This window comes from Scomber japonicus, chromosome 15, assembly GCF_027409825.1.
Source record: "Scomber japonicus isolate fScoJap1 chromosome 15, fScoJap1.pri, whole genome shotgun sequence".
Lineage (NCBI taxonomy): Eukaryota > Metazoa > Chordata > Actinopteri > Scombriformes > Scombridae > Scomber > Scomber japonicus.
The window spans coordinates 18,445,717-18,463,168 of NC_070592.1; the positions used below are offsets into that span (position 1 = coordinate 18,445,717).

The 17,452-nt window shown below is 40.3% G+C and overlaps 1 protein-coding gene across 1 annotated transcript; it reads right to left on the reverse strand.

Moving 5' to 3' along the window:
• Positions 1-2,353: 2,353 nt before the first annotated feature.
• Positions 2,354-12,046, reverse strand: LOC128373697 (catenin beta-1-like). Its single transcript, XM_053333849.1, has 17 exons — positions 11,916-12,046; positions 10,906-10,955; positions 10,115-10,324; positions 9,618-9,868; positions 9,207-9,445; positions 6,928-7,129; positions 6,669-6,813; positions 6,403-6,506; positions 6,058-6,192; positions 5,637-5,840; positions 5,334-5,492; positions 5,118-5,237; positions 4,785-4,935; positions 4,566-4,687; positions 3,941-4,001; positions 3,402-3,597; positions 2,354-3,294 (listed from the first exon to the last, which is right to left on the reverse strand). Exons 2-16 carry the CDS (start codon positions 10,916-10,918, stop codon positions 3,407-3,409), a joined length of 2,307 nt encoding a protein of 768 aa, XP_053189824.1. The 5' UTR covers positions 10,919-10,955; positions 11,916-12,046; the 3' UTR covers positions 2,354-3,294; positions 3,402-3,406.
• Between the last annotated feature and the right edge of the window lie 5,406 nt (positions 12,047-17,452).

Sequence of the window (17,452 nt, forward strand, 5' to 3'; positions counted from 1 at the left end):
GCGTCGTCATTTCAAAGGAATCCTGGAGCTCTTCCCTGAGTTGTCCTCCAAACTGGAAACAGAGAACATGAGCAGACCATCAGAGTCCTGCTCAGCTCTCCACTCTCCTGAACCTGCAGCCTGTGGAACTGTTCAGATCAGATGTGAAGTGAAGTTCAGCAGCCCGTTCTCCATCGAATCCCTCCTGAAGAGAGACAGTCCCTCTGCTCAAGCCTCCAAATCTTCTCCTCTGTCCAGTGTGCCAGTCAGAGCTCAGCAGCAGCCTCGACCCACACACAATCGAATCGGGACAAAGAGGAGCCTCAGCTGGGACTGTGAAGAGCCTCTCCTGCTTCAGGCTTCAGCTGGAAGTTCCTCCATCTGCTCAGCAGGGGGCAGCACACTCCATGGACTCAATGCTAACAGAGCTGCTAAGACCATCAAGAGGATGCCTGTGTGTACTGAGCCCTCATTCCCTGCCTACAGAAAAGTCAATGCTGCTCCATATTTCACCAACCCACACAGCAGTTACATCACTTATTCTATACCCACATTTACCCATGATGCTCACCGTTTCTGGTTGTGATGAGTTTTACACCTGACATTCATCTTTCTGCAGCACTTTTGTTTTCAATAAAATGTGAAAGGAAAATACATTTGTGGTTGTTTTCAATGGGAGTGCAAAATACATACACACACACTCTCTCTGGATCTTTTAATCCATCTGTATACATATGTAAATATGAACTCTATTCTTGTTCCAGATTAGACATAATTTATCTATCTTGTTAATATTCAGTTTGCATTGACCTGCTTCAGGGTCTGAGATTATCCACAATCGTATGACTGACCAACAAACTGGAAGGCACACATCAATAATTATGCACCTTATAGAATTATGCTTATCTCCAAAGTTGTTTTGACCTTTGTCGCTCCACTTTTAACAGAGGCAACTGAATTTCTGTCTAATCTGTGCTATCCAGCTAGACAGCACGCAATGTCGAATTGCCACCGGGTGACAGTGCAGGGTGATTGGACAGATGGTGTACAGTTGGTCTTTAATAACACTGCCCTCCAAAATATTCATAATCATCAAGTTTTGATATAGATAATTGGAAAAATACAAACTAAATAAACAGGGATTACATTCTCAAAGTCACTGAACATCCAGGTAGCTCACTTAACAGGATGTATTATCAAGCCAACATTCAGCTATGAAAAGGTCCTCATGGGATACATACATTTACTCTGATGGCTCATTGATTTTAAAGAGCTGACACAACTACCTGTAATAAGAGATACATTCCAAAGAAGCTGAATTTCTATCGTATTTGGATTTTTTTTCCTTCCACCTTTTCTTGAAGACACAAATGAATGAAAAAGTTGGGAGCAACAACATGGACATATGAGGTTATATGAGGTTTTTTGAAAAGTACCTATTAACCTTCATTCTTCCTTAAATTCTCATGGCATGTCCTTTTGTTTCCCATCCCTTTATATAAGCACTGAAATTTTGTTGAAGCTCTGCTGCCATGACTCATTCTCCAACTACTGCTTGGGATTTTAACAATCAGCATTTTGATTCTTTCTTTGTAGTGTCTGGAGAGCTTCTATTGCAGCCATTGTCCTTCACCAATACTTTACCTTAGTTGATGAATAAATGTGAAAGCCTCTTTTGAGGACAGAAACACTCTGAATGTGCCCTTCAGATTAAACCGTCAGGTGGTCTCTTTAATGTATGCAAAACTCTCCCTCGATTGAACAAGACAGGTAACTTTCAGGCCGCGTGTCAAGTGTATGCTTCTTTTAAATTTCAGAACTGCACCTGTAAATGTGACAATGTGGTAATGGATTCAAAAGGTTATCATTAACAATAACAAAAATGCTGTGTCTAATAACTGCACAATATCTATTCACTTTAAAAAACAAACAAAAAAAAAAAAAACACCTCTACAGGAATTTAAAACTGTACTGGACCATGATTGACTTCCAAAACCAGTAGGATTCCCAGTTATGATTAAAACATTAAACATTAAAACAAAGTTAGATTTAATACCAACTTTTAACTTCACTGACTTGAACTTGAACTTCATAGTGGAAACATTTTATAGATTGTCACAGGCAAAGTCGAGGGTACATTTCATTTACATTGTGAATGATGTCTGCCTTCCACTGAACTTGCCCTTTGTCATTTGAATGTATTGTAGCTTTTGGAGGGAAACAAATACCTCTTTTCATATTCTACCTTCAAGAGAATGTATTTGAATTTTGATAAGTTAATGTAGCACAACCCTCAAGATTGTAACATTAGCAATAAATTGATTACTTCCCCATTCACACATGGAAGGACAAAAGACACAAGACATAGACTAAATGAAATAAAATGCCATTTTATTGTTCAGCCGTGTCATAACCTCGTCTCCAAAATAAGCACAGCAGGACTACAACTGGTTCATCAACCTAGCTACCCCTTGATAGCACATAAAACTGGGTTTTATAAGACCACCAATGATAGCGTTAAAGACTTTTCTATCAGACATCCAATGATAGCATACAAAATAGTTAACCTACCAGTGATACTGTATATAAAACACTTGTCTCTAGATTGATCCCCAACCCACCCTCAATTTCATCCACATCCCCCTTTAGAACATTTGTGACACTGACATATTTTATGCTTAAACAAGCACATATTAAGAATGCATAATTCTCCATTTCTGAGATTATAAAAAAACTACACAATGTTACACTTTAAGTCAGAGTACAATTCAACTGATTATTAGTGTTCTACACATTCGGCCATAAACCAAAGGAACATTGTATAATATCACTATAACTTAAAACACTACATGTAATATACGTATTTTTAAAAAAAAAATTACAAATGATTAGCATTGAAGAGAAAATGAAGATGGCTAGTGCGAAGGCAAGCTGGGTCAGTACCATAACAGAGAATGAGTAATACAAAAAGAAATAAAAAAATAGAATAAGAAAAATAGAAACAAAAAACTGATAATACAGGCAAGGCTAAAACATATGTGTTTCCAACTTTTAAGATCCACCTCATGTGCACACATCCATATAGGTAACCTGCTCCAAGACCTCCATTGTGTGATTCCACATCTCTCACTGATACTTTCCCCCTTTTCGACTTGCTTTAACATTCCTGTGGCAACCATCTTCTTTGTTTTCTTGTGTCAGGCACTTTCCAAGACCCCTTATTCCTCTCTATACTTTCAACAACTCTACAGGCCAATCATAATGCTGCTTCAGACAATACAGGCCAATCACAATGCAGGTTCTATCAGAATACAACTGCAAAAGAGCACAGGACAAAATTTTTAAAATTGTGTTGCCATTTATATGAATATTGCTTTTACTATGAAGTGGCAGGTCAAGTGTTCTGTAGAAGTCAATCTCACCAATCCTACAGGTCGGTGTCAAACCAGGCCAGCTGGTTGCTGTCCATCAGGTCCTGGGAGTGGCCGAGGTCTGGCAGTGGATCAGTGTGGTGGCCCAGGTCAGGCAGAGTGTCGGCATGGTAGTCAGCACCTTCCATCATGGGGTCCAACAGGGAGTCCTGGCCGTAGGGTGTTGGGTAGGCCCGGTAGGCTCCATCTGAGAGGCAAAAAAACCCAACAACTTGTAAAACTGATCCATAAGGTTCCCATCACAGACACAGGCCGGTAGAGAATTCGTTTTATTCTCAAACAAAAGCAAAGAAACAGATGTCAGTGATAAGTGGCACTGTGTGATAACATCTGGTTGGGAAAGATGATGTAAAATGAGTCTCATATGACATTAGAAAACAGTTTTGACCCAAATAAATACAGTTGCAATGCAGTTGTCTATCAATATCAAATGTAACCGCAGACTCAGATGCTTTTAAGTATAAATTACATAATCAAATGATGAAAAAAAGAGTGTGAGAAAGTAGGGATTTCATTATGGAGACACTCACCATCCTGCCTGTAAGCCAGAGGGTCTCCCTGAGCTCCCATATCCAGTCCCAGGTCTCCAGTCTATAAAAAAGGCACATGAGTGATGAGCACAGTCTGACATAAACCTGCCAATGTGGAGGGGTGCAACAATCTGTATTAGATGATTGTGTGTGCTGTACAATATGTTCCCAAAGAACAAATTGTTTCTCTAAAGATTTTATGAATTCATATTTTGCTTTACAATTGATTTCTTCAACTTTCTTGCCACAAATAGTAATTCATTTGTATTTATTTGCTGCTTTGAGTAGCTCCGCCATCTCTTTTGTGCACTGCATTGTGAGACAATGACTTTGTGAATGTGTACATCAACAAAACAAAAATCAATCAATCTTTATTTGTATAGCGCCAAATCACAACAAATCTCAAGGCACTTTACACATAGAGCAGGTTCTAAACCAAACTCTTCAGGTTTTAACTTTAAAGAGACCCAACATTCCCACATGAGCAACAGTGGCGAGAAAAAACTCCCTTTTAACAGGAAGAAACCTCAGGCATGTGTACAAATATTGTTGAGATGGCTGAGTAAATATGAAAACGCTACACATTTATTAATTTGTGTGTACATGTAAATGTATTTATACATACCTCGTTCCAGGCCATAGGCTCAGTTCTGAACAAAGAGCTGGTCAGCTCCACTGACAGACGTTTCTTGTAGTCCTGGGGTTTGTCCTCAGACATGCGGAACAGGACAGCTGCAGCGTAAGTTGCTACGGGGAAGAGTAAACAGTAAGATAAGTCACGTGACTCAAGTTGACACTGCCAATTAGAAAACTTTGCACAGTGTACATTAGTACATATACTTACCAACACCCTCATTACGGGAGTGCAGCAGCTCAGTGAGCGGTGCAGTGGCTCCTTCAGCTTCAATTGCCTCAGCAGCTTCTTTGTCCTGAGCCAGTTCACACAGCACACCTGCTGCCACACGCTGGATGTTCTCCACTGGAGAATACAGCAACTAGAGAGGGCATCAATGTGTCAGACATCAGAGAGTTGGTGAAATGCTTACAATGGTAAAAGACAAGAATCAGGTGGAGGAGGAAAATTAAAGCTGCTAATAAACAGACATGACATTTTCATGCATCTTGTGTGGGACTGTAGGAGTAGATCTCTGTCTTTCCAATGAGGGTGTGGTTTTACCTGGACGAAGAGTGGAATGGTGTTAAGCCCTCTGATGACGATTCTGTTGTGGACATCTCGTGCCAGGATGTGCAGAGCTCCTGTGCAGCCTTCCACTATTTCCTCCATACGCACACCCTCCTGTATGTTTGTGTGGGAAGGAAAGGAAATCAAACACAAAAACTTCCAAGACTTCAAAGACAAAAAGCATGGAATTTTGTTAGTTTGGTTACACACCACAAACTGCTGCTGGTTGCCTCCCATGCTGGTGCGCCTCTGGGTGTCTTGGTGGGCCCTGACGAGCAGTTGGACCAAACGGGGAATGGCTCCCTGCTCCCGCAGAGCACTGTGGTTGGCTGGGCATAGAGCCAAGTTACGAATCAGACCAACTGTGGCCTAGATTAGGTGGAAAATGAAACATTTTTAGTGAGAATTAGTACTGATCAACCCCTCAGTAATGTCACACATGGCAAATGTTCATTATATGTTCTTAATCTAGTAAAATGTGAAGGTGACAGAGAATCTGTGAGGGTTAATGACCTTGATTAGTGGCCAGTGGGACGGAGGGTGCAGTAGTTTAACCACCACAGGCAGGCCGTAATGAAGACGCACAGCATTCTGGGCCATCTCAGCGTCCTGGTGGCGAGATGTCAGATGGCGCAGAGCACAGACTGCTGGCTCTGTGATGTCCTCTCTGTCGCCTGCCCGAAGCACTGTTCGCACCAGAGCCTCAATGCCTCCAACCTGACATTGATCACATTAATCAGAAAACTTGTAACTTGTAATGTAATGTTATTAGAGGAAATAAATTAGTGCACAGACACTGTGGACAGCTCTCAATCAGAATACATCATCCACTCGCTGCAAAGATACAAACATGAACACTTAAATGTACATTTAGAAAAGTGAAACCAAAATAAGTTTCCAAAAAGGTGTTTGTTTGTGTGTATAAAATACGTACCTGGCAGACCATGAGTTTGTTACTATAGTTGTTGCAGGTCAGGTTGGAGAGGATGCCAGCAGCACATGTCACTACATTGATGTCATCACTGCCCAGCAGCTGGACCAGGGTCCCCAGGAGACCCTCCATTCCCTCCTGGAGAGAGCAGAGGAGAAGGTGGCAGTGAGTGAGTGAGTGAGTTGTCAAACTGTTACTCAATGCTTCAAATTATTCAAAAATATGTTTGCCATTGTTGGCTATATATCAAACAAATTAATTGTTGTCAGAAGACTGAATAATATTTTTTTTAATATAAAATCCATACATGAGATATTTGCACTTGAGGGGTTCATGAGTGATTTTTACCTGTTTAGTGGCAGCATCTGAAAGGTTCCTCAGAGTCCAAAGGCAGTTCTGGACCAGACGCTGACTGGGGTCTGTCAGGTGGAGCCCCAGGGCCTGCATGCCTCCTACACACAAAGCCAAGAAGAAAGGGGAAAAAATTACAAAACAATATGTGTTTAAAACTAGACCACACCACACCAAAGCAGAAAATGCAGTAAACACAGTGATGATATATTTTCCACTGTACTCATTTCGATTCCATTTCTGTACGGTGAGTATATACGTACCAGCCTCAACAATGGCAGGCTTGTTGCTGGAGCAAACAGAGAGCACCTTGAGCACTCTGCTTGTGGTCCATAGAAGTTTCTCATATGTGAAGGTCCTCATGATGTTGACCAGGGCCTGGGGACCACCGCTGGCCAGAATAATCAGCTAAAACAAAGACAAGATTATGTTTATACAAGCATTTCAAATCTGACACTAGTTTCTACTTCTGACAATAGAATTACAATTAATGTGTGAATGAATCAGTCCATGTTCCAATACCTTGCTTTCCTGGTTGCCATATGCAAGAATCTGCAGGCAGTCAGTAGTGATTGCCAGGAACTTGACGTTGGTGTTAGACAGCAGGGCCACCATCTTCTGCAATCCTCCAGCCAAGCGCACTGCCATCTTGGCCCCTTCCTGATGCAACAAGAGGTTGTGGAGCGTGGTGATGGCATAGAACAACACACTGTCCACTGGTGAGCTGGGAAAGAAAAAAAAAAATTACACACAAAAACAAACAATCATACAACTTCAAAAGTGAGAAATGTTTTGTTTTTTCAGATGCAAACATATAATTGTAAAAATCCTTCAGTGGGCATTATCAAGACTCAGCAATAAAGCCCAAAAGATGACGGGAAAAACTTCAGTTCAGTTTATTTTTTAGCTCTTATATATTGTTACATATTTACATTTTAGCTACATTTGCTGAGCTGTTATTATAGCTTCTAGTGTGGTAAAAAATCACACACCTGTGTAACTCATTTTTAAAAAAGGACATTGCACTTCAATAGCAAAAAAGATGACTAAGTGACATTTCAGACCAACTTGACAAGTTACTATAGGAAAGCATGCAGTCCACACCGTCTCACAGTGCCAGATGAGCAGAGATCTATGGCTACCAAGGTCCTGTCCACAAGGTATGACTTGCTGATATGACCTATTACTCATAAACATTGTGTAGACATCTGCACATAACCACTGGTACTTTGAAGCTCTTTACAAGTATGACAGTTTTCTGACTCTAATAATCCAGCTTTCAAAGAACAATTAACATAATTTTAAAAAGGTCACACAAAGCAAAATAAAGACACTAAATAACTTTGACGCAAACAATCACTATGCCTATAAAGATGATAAGCTTTCAACTCAATGAGAAAAAGATCCAAATATAATTCTATTCAATGGTCACCTGTTTGTAGTCTAATAAAATCAGGCAGTTTGTCTCACCCTCTCATGCTACTCTTCCAACCTGCATTTAAAGTGTGGTGATGTGATTCCAGGTGCAGATTCAACCCTACACATCCAACAGGTCACAACTTGCCAGCCAGCAAAGTGTTTTGACTGTGTTTGGCTTTTCATCGAGAGCACAAAGAGCAAAACAAAGCAGGATGACATTTTAATGGTTTCCAATGTGATACACTGGAGTAATCGAACGTTTGTGAAGCTTGTGAGCTGGTTGGTTGGACAGTTGGACTTTGTTATTTGATAACGCCACCATTCGTCATTCTCACTTCAAAGTGATGAGTCAGTTTTGATTTAACAATGGTAGTCTGGGTGAAACCACTGAAACATCCGGCAATAAAACAATCCAAGTGGCTGGGTTGGTGGGTGCATACTGTTTGAGGTACTGATGAGACAATGAAATACGATTCAGGAAGTCCAGTTGGAGCTATTGTTTATACGGTTTCAGGCTTATCAGACAACAAAACACTGCACAGCAGTTTGTAATACTCCAACACGTCCATAAGATTTTACAACTCTGAAAACTTTTTACAGTAGGAACCATTTTATCTTTCACTGTAATGGGTGCAAAGTAAACGGCAGAAACACGGCGACCATGTTGACCAAGTAATCCACCAAGAATGTGCGCTTGCATGTATGTGATTGAACGCAGCATCTTGCCAGATGACATCACTTTCCTTCGCAGCCCAAGTTGAACTAGGTTCAACCTTTATGCCACACAAGTCTGCACTATAATGCTGCTTTTCATGACTGAGAAGGAGCTACGTTTTTACGCAGGTCTCATTTCTATGTAAATTCAGATTTTTACTTGCTGGTTTGTTTTGACTGTTTATAGATATGCTTCTCTGTGAATGTGATGGTCTGTTGGCTACACTAATCCTTGGTGAGAGCTACACCATTTACACTGTTTATCTTTATTTGCTGTTGACCCATCATCTACTTAATCATTAGTGATATTTACAGCAAAGTACATTGCTGAATTGTTAAACTGCATTCTTCATCCGTGGTGCAGAGTGAGTGTTTGATGTTAAAACACTGGCTTTTGGTTTATGATAAAAGTTTTGCTCTCTGCTAGCCTCTAAAACAGTGTTAGGGCTTACTGTATGACCAACTAGTCTTCATATCAACACAAATCTCAGCTGCAAGGTAAACCAACAAGTGACTCATCAAAACCACTTTCTGCCATCAGATTCCTCTGAAAAACAATGTAAATCATTGAAGGACGGCATCTATGCAGTCTTCTTGCTGGCTGTGGAGACTGATTAACTACTAATACATATTGAGTAAAGACCACCAACATCCTTCCAGTTTCTTACCCCAGCATCTTCACCAGGGCAGGGATGCCTCCAGACTTGAAGATTGCAAGGAGCCCCTCACGGTGGTGGGAAAGGTTGTGCAACGTGCCAGCAGAGCAGCGAGCCGTCTCCACATCACCAGTGTTCTGCATGGCACGCACAACTGCAGAAACCATCTGCGGTGAACGCATCAGGGCATGGCGCGATGCCTCCTTCTTTGACAACTGATGCACCATTACAGCTGCCTTGTTCACGACAACCTAGAACAAAAGGTAATGCTCAGTAAGCATGTACTGTCCGGGTACTGTTTAGCTATACAACTGTGAATGTACATGCAAATGCCTGGGAAATTATTTACTGGACATACGATTAACTGGGTGCAACTTCATTGTTTGAATGTGTTTATGATAATTCACTCATCTAAATATGTACCTGGTCCTCATCATTGAGCAACTTGGTAAGCTCGGGGATGGCACGAGTGGCCAGCTCAGCATCATCCTGGTAGTTAATGAGATTGACCACAGCATGCTTCAGCATCTGAGAGGGCTCTGCAAGACGCTGCACTGCTGTGGGGTGGGCAGCATCAATCTGGGTGGGAGGGATCTGGATGCCTTCCTCCAAGGTCTCAGGGAACATGGCCGCACGGACACGCTGGGCTCGAGTCATGGCATAACCCTCAATGTCTGAAACAAAAGTAATATCAAACATAAATACAGAGAGATTATAGATATGTCAATCATTAGAGATTTTTCCATATCATTTAAGTGAAAGTAGCTATCTCAATGTAGCAAATCAATGATAAGGTTTGCTTTATGGCAATACAAAATGTATTTCATTACTTTTATTGTTAAGTAAATCACTAGACATTCCCATCTGGTTATCTAACTCTAAACTTTTATTTTGTTTCCGCAATATGTGATAATTTATACCTGTAGGCTCAGGAGTGAAGGGCTGGTTGAACTCCCAGTCGTAGAGAGTTGGATCATCCTCTTCAGCATCAGGGTTTCCCTTGCCACTCAAAGATGGTGCTGATGTGGTGACGCCAGACTGGATGCCTGAGTCCAGGTAGGACTGCTGCTGCCACTGGCTCACAGCAGCCTTGCTGTCTCCCATCGCCATGTCCAACTCCATCAAATCAGCTACACAAAAAAAAGGGAAACATTGATTTTTAAAATAGGAAAAAAATATCTTAATCTCACTTCATGGCAGTTTAAATCAATAATAAAGAGTCATCTTTAATGGTTTCAGTAATGTTATGCAACATACTTTAATATGCGTAATTAAAGCAGGTAAGACTTGTAGGAATTACAAGCTGGGAGTCATTGGGAAAATTTAAGGAGGACAAACAAAATAAGAAAAATGAGCAAGCATAAATGAAAATGCTCCAATACCCTTAGTCACCGATCATAAATTTAACTATGTAAACATCCATTTCCCTTTACAATTCTGAGAAAAGTTTTTACCTGAATCTGACAAACTTGGATGTAATAAAAACCAGATTGCAAGTACTTGGGATGCCGTGACATGTGCTCATCTAGCTCCCATTTTTTTCCAATTTCCACAGTGCCTCGAGGCTTAAGAGTTTTGATCATGTTTTTATGTATATATAACCTCTTATGTATGGAGGTTAAAGATAAATTGTGAATACCTCATGTTCATATTAACATACATGTTTTTATATGGAAATAAAATCATGTCTGATTAAGTTTTTCATACTTACACTGGGTAGCCATTGTTCTCGCCTGCCCTCAGCCCGCACAGCAGATATGTCTGTAAAAAAGGCAAAAGTACACAAGGGGAAGAAAATAAGGTAACTCACACTCAACCTCGAGATTAGTTTGCCAAAGTCAAACCTAGTCGTAATGATTATGCGTTTCTCCAACGTGGTCTCAATAATAAAACCCGTTGTCCTGTGCGGTAACGTTACCTGTGCCAGGCCCCCTCTGATTCAGGCGCTTGTTTGCTAACGTAGCTATGGAGGGGAAATGCCGAGCCTCCACCTCCAGCCGAGAGAGCAAAGCGGTGGGTATTTCCAGGCCAGCACGAACACAATTCACCATTCAGCGGCAAAGAACATCAAAGGCATATTTTCTCCCCCCTCCCCTCTAACCACGGCCAAGTTCCGACCTCGCAGCTTGGGTTTCCAATGAGACAAGCTACCCCCTCCGCCTCGCAGTCACTTCCATGACTCCTCCTCTCATGGTGGTTCTAACTACCAGCGTATCGAGCTGCCTCACCAAAATCCACAAAAAGTGTACAGGTTACACTTATCGCCAAACATTTTGTAATGACATAATTCAAGACCGCTAGCTTACCTTGAAACCTCGCTAAGCTAACCTAACGTCCGTAGCTAACCCCTCCGCTAGTTAGCCAACTAGCTAACATAAACAAACACCGCTTAAGGCTTCACTCACAATGTCCAAACTTAAAAGACGTTGTCCGGAGATGCAACCAGTGTGAGAAGTTGCTATTGCAACAAGTCAGTCCATTGCCGTAATTGGGATTTTCAAGAGAGCCCTCCAACTGTTCATTTCAGATTTGATTAGCTCAGCTAGCCAGGACGTCTGAAAAGTAGATCCAAGCGCCACCGTACAAAAACCTGCTGTGCTGAAATCAGAAAACCCCACCGGAGCCCCCCTCCCAAACCAAAGATGATTTTCTCTGCCGAAACAATAATTGACGCAGTGTGTATACGTTGTGTGATAGATGTATTAAACGGGATAGCTTTACCAGAGTCGAGCGGCTCCTCCGTGGTTCTTATCAGGGAAACGTCCTCCTTTCGCTCGACTGAAAACGGGGAAAAAGATCTGCTAGGTGAACCACCCGTAGAAGTCCGAACCACACCCGCTGTTACTCCGCCGAATGTGTTGCTTCCGCTTGCATGATCGAACATCAAGATGGCGAAAAAGAGAAATTATAGTATTCTGCCGCACTCGGGAAAAATAGGGCGCCATTTTAAATAAAGTTATTGCATCAAATTTGTCAAAATCTTTTGGGGATATTGTCAGATATGAATGTGTTTTTTATATGAAGACCAGTCGGACATCTCAACACTTGAGTTTATTTCAAACCGTAGGTGAGGATGTTTCTCAGTTGCAGTAGTGGTGGAGAGGGCGAGGTGTATTCATTAGAGTGGAATGTGATTCATAAGCTGCTGTGATATGACAGAGAGGGGTCAGCACCGTAACGCAAAAAAGTGGGCCCCTAACCACCAGCACTCTTTTGTTTTGTTTTTTGCTTATGGTCATACCTTTTTTAGAAGGGGGAGCAGGCTTTGGGTCGATTCTAAAGATGCAACAAAGACTGGATTGCCACACCGGTTGCTACACTTTACTTTTAGCAATATATTCATGATAGATAAGGGTTGAGGAATGAAGGAATGAATCACATTAAATATGAAACACTGTAACAGCATCACACACTCACAAAATATTTAACCATCTGCCCTTTGATAAAATACAAACGGGCCACAATCAGAATAGTGTTGTGGCTTTTACAGTACCAGTATAAATGTGATTTAAAAAATAGTGTTTGAACCTCTTTCCAAAGATAAAACAACAGTATTTAACATTGAGAATGCTTGAAGAAAAAAAAAAATCTCTCTCTCTCTCTCTCTCTCTCTCTCTCTCTCTCTCTCTCTCTCTCTCTCTCTCTCTCTCTCTCTCTCTATCAAATCCAGTCCAGAAGCAAAACAACATCCTCAAAGTACACAACCTTCAAATCACCAGTTGACTGAAAAACTGGTATCTATTAAAAGTCCTGACCAATTTTTTTACCAGCCTATAGAATCACTTTCTGTGTACACAAGAAGAAGCCTATAGTCCTAGACAAAGGAAAATATGAATCAGCAACTCTTTAAAATTATGTGTTTTTCTCTTTTTAGGTCAGTATTGCCTCTTAAACATGTCCCCTAACAGGTCTTTATCATTCATTTATCTAATTCAAATATTCAAACTTTTCCTTGATCAGTATCAGTGTTACTTGTCAGTCACCTCTCTCATCTCATCCACTTTACATACATATAGACTAGACTTGCACTTGCCTGAAAACTTCTATAAGCCACAGTGGTTTAAGAGAACAAACCCCAAGCAATTAAAACCATATAGGCCGACAATAGGAAGATGTGATTGAATTTCAGTTTTCTGTTGAAAGCCACAACTTTATTACCACATGAAAAATGAAATACTCACCTTATGAAAATTGACAAAACACTGACAAGAATGCAGCAGTCAAAATAATGAAATGACATGCTATATGAAAGTATATGCATTTCCATTTTAAGATATGATTTAAACTAATTGCAATACACAAGCCTGTATAACTACAGTCACTCTGATATTAAACATCTATTTGTACATTACATACAAACAACCACCACAATGATTACAGTAAATCAAAAACATTCAAAACAGAAAGTGTCAGTAATAGTACAGGGTGTGTTCATGTGTCTGACACGTTCCACAGGCATGAAAAGGTTAAAGTACAAAGTGTTATTATGGAGTATACTACTGCTGCTACAGGAAATGGAAAGTTATGATCTTTATTAAACCCCAATGACTGACTGAAAAACTTTCCTATACAATGTTATTTCTCAAAGAATAACAGAAATATGTAGGAGGCTTATAAACCATATATGCAGAATATAAACAATTGTCAACTACAATATTTACACAGTTTAAAATTAGTTCTCATAAGGTGATGACATGATTCATTCCACTAACTGTTTTTCCATTTTTGTCAGTGTTTTGTCAGTATTTGGTACAAATATCAAAGCCTCAGGGAAAACTACAAAGCCCATCTACTGTCTCCAATTGTGGCAGACAGTGGAGCTGGTGTATTTAATTTAGGCCTACTTGAATAATGACAAGTACAGTATGGCACATATAATATAAGAAACATCTTCTCTACTCTACAAGTCAAACACCTACACTCTAAAAAGCCCAACTTTAAAATTGTTGTTCTATGAAAAAAGTTGAGCTAACCCAAAATTTCAAGTTTACTAATAATAAGTAGTGCAATCCACTGAAAGTTTTAAGCTGAAAGAACTTCGGATAGTGGTTTGGGCATCTGTTGAGGTAACTAAGGCACAGGTAGGTAAAGACTTGGGAGTAGTGATGTCATGTCACATTTGTCACGGTCAGTCCATCTTAACAAAAACTTAAATAATTGTTTAGGAATTAGATAACTTTTAGCAGGACAAGTCAACACTAAGTGTGTGCGTGTGCGTGTGTGTGTGTGTGTGTGTGTGTGTGTGTGTGTGTGTGTGTGTGTGTGTGTGTGTGTGTGTGTGTGTGTGTGTGTGTGTGTGTGTGTGTGTGTGTGTGTGTGTGTGTGTGTGTGAAATCATGCAGATGGTAGCTTGGAGCTTCCACCTTTAAGTGAGAGCAAAGATGCTTGATGCCAAAGGGTCTGGCATCACCACTGCCGGTCCAAACCCTGACGACTGTCCCCCTTGCTTCCTGTTGCGAATGCGGCAACCCGTGTTTTGATTACTTGTAAACTGATTACTCTCTCATAAGTAATCTGATTACCTTCATGTATTGTAATGCAGTTGATACAGTTTACCACTATTTATCTTCCAACAAGTAATTATGTTACTTGTAGGGAAGTAATCTGATTACAAGTAAGTAGGTTACTTATAGGGGCTGATTACCTTAGTAATACAGCTGATACAGTTCAATACTATTTAATTTAAATCTCGCTGTATCTTTATGAAACCTTGTGACAGTTAGCTGTAGTTGTGCTCTAAGAGGTTACTATAATGTATTTGGGAGGTTTGACATGTTGCTGTGCGGACACAAAAGAGGTATTATATCAGTTTGTCTTATATAACTGTAAATATCTGTGCCTTATATGTATTTCTATGTCAATATAGAAAGGTAAATATGGTGATCGAGCTCTGACATTTCTGGTAACAAGGTGTTACAGCTCACTCTGGTCTCACAAAAACAACCAAACCGCCCAGATATCGGAGGTCAGGGGAGGATCCTTTCCTAACTGTTTTACTCAGTTAGGAACTTTACTCAGAAACACATCTTCAGTTATTAAATGTACAATATTATTAATTAAACTTAAAGATTAAAAATCTACCCATGACTGAGCAAAGCTGTTATTTTGATTGAGTTGATATATTGCGTTGGTTGATTTTGATAAATATCCTGAACCACCATCTATAATGACAACAAAGCTCCTCTGTCTGCTTGTGTGCAGTGGTGTCTGCCAGATAGCTTCTTGTAAACAATAGTTGAATTACTTGAATAAACAATACAAATACTAACTGCCATAATTGAGTTGTTGCCGCTAGTTGCCAGTGTGTCATGTCCACCTTGCTAAAAGTATTGTAGTGTAATACAACAGTCCTGCAGTAAATTCTCATTTCATGAATGTTCAGTTTTTGTTGCAATTGTTTTCAGAGAATCATTAAATTAACTGTATGATCATTTTGGAGGTTGTTTGTGATACTGCTGAAATATATTTCATTATGCAGAGAGGTGTTTTCTGTTATTTAGCCTCACCTCATTGATATAACGGGGTGGACACAAGATTAGAAATCCCTGTCCATATGTTGCAGTACATTTCAACAGTGGTACAATCTGACATGATTGATCATAGATTTGAAACAACACTGAAAAAGTTTTTAGTCTTGTGTAAGGTGTTTTATTCACTTGCCCCCTGCAGAGCTGTCAGATAACAGCCCACAGCAGCAGCAGCTGTATAGCACCAATGCACCAAAGTGAAACTGCTTACTATAGCTCTACACTAAATACCATTGTTTTTTAATTACCAGCATTGAATGAAAAATGCCAAATGGCTTAAAAAATACCAAGTCAAGGAAAAATACACCTTTATGCTATTTTAACAATAAGCATTGTGAGTATCATTGACAGTATGTGCATAACTGTATCTCCAGATGTTACAGATGCCCCCAATAATACTTTTGTGATAGCAGAGGAAGAGCACGGCACTTAACTGCTTGTTATAGTACTAGCACTCTTATGTCCATCATATTCCATTTAAACATTTGCTGAATTGTGTGCATCAGAAGCTGGCACAAACATTTACAGTGTTTGCAAGCAAGGGACATCCAGTTATCTTTATGTTTATTCAGCATCTTGTCAGTCATCTGTTAGAATGATCTTCAACTCCAAGATATTTTTTGTCATTTGTCAAATTTCTATATCAAAAAATGAAACTTTATTTAGAGTGAGGGAAGCAATCAACTGCGGTAAATAACGAAAGGGAAGCCATTTGGATGAATCCGAATAAATACACCTTTTATTTGACTGATTAACAGATCTGATTATACAAACGCCAACACAGAGCTCTGAAATAACAGGACCAATCAGCGAGACAATGACTGTACATTCTTGATGTGACCCTCCCATACCCTTAACCCCCCACCCCATCCCTTGCCCACCTACCACCCTGCCAGCAGTAACTATAGAACTGAATCACTAGTGCTTCTTTCTGTACAAGTAAAGCTCAGCTACCCACCCACCCTTTTCCAGTGCGCTGTCTGTTATCTACAGGTTTGAGCCGTGTGTGTGTGTGGGGGGGGGTTTGGCCAATTGTAGAACTGGGTGCCCGTGATGGACCTCAGGTGTCTTCTACACAGGACTAGTGTTAACTGTGAAGTTTGATTCTGTAGTAAGTTTTTCTGTCAGGTTTTGTTTGTGTAGTCTAGCAGACAGGGCTGCTGTAATAGTAGTGTATGCATTGTGTCTTAAGAGCTTGTAGTGTAAGAGCATAGTCATGTTTTTTGTCTTTTGGTTGACGATGCAAACAGCCAAAAATCTCTCAACGTACAGGTCTAAGTCGAAACAACATCCTTATTTTTCTATATCTGCTTTTCTCTCATACACACACACAGTCAGTTACACACACACACCCTCTCTTTCTCTCTCTCTCTCTCACACACACACACACACATACACACAGGCACACACAAATACTGGTATGTTCATCCCTTCATCTTAAAAAAACAAGACTTTGCAATTTTGTTTCAGGCATTTTTGTTTTGTTCTCAAACTCTCCCTCTGTCCAAATGTGACTTGCCCCTACATACATTAAACACACAATCACGCAATCATCCCTAGTATCTAAGTTCTTCAACATGCGCCCTTCAGCAGTTCCTACTGTAAAAACACTAACTGTACCATCACAATAAATGGATGGATAAAACACCCTCGCTTTCATTCTTGCCATTTATCTTTTTCAACCCACATCTCACTTCTTCTCATCCCAACCTTCTCACCCACATTGGTCCC

Excerpts from the sequence above, each read along its gene's own strand:
- LOC128373697 (XM_053333849.1), bottom strand. Across the intron at positions 9,869-10,114 it reads CTTCACTCCTGAGCCTACAG|ACATTGAGGGTTATGCCATG; the intron begins GTATAAATTATC and ends CTTTTGTTTCAG. Across the intron at positions 7,130-9,206 it reads GCCCTGGTGAAGATGCTGGG|CTCACCAGTGGACAGTGTGT; the intron begins GTAAGAAACTGG and ends TTTCTTTCCCAG.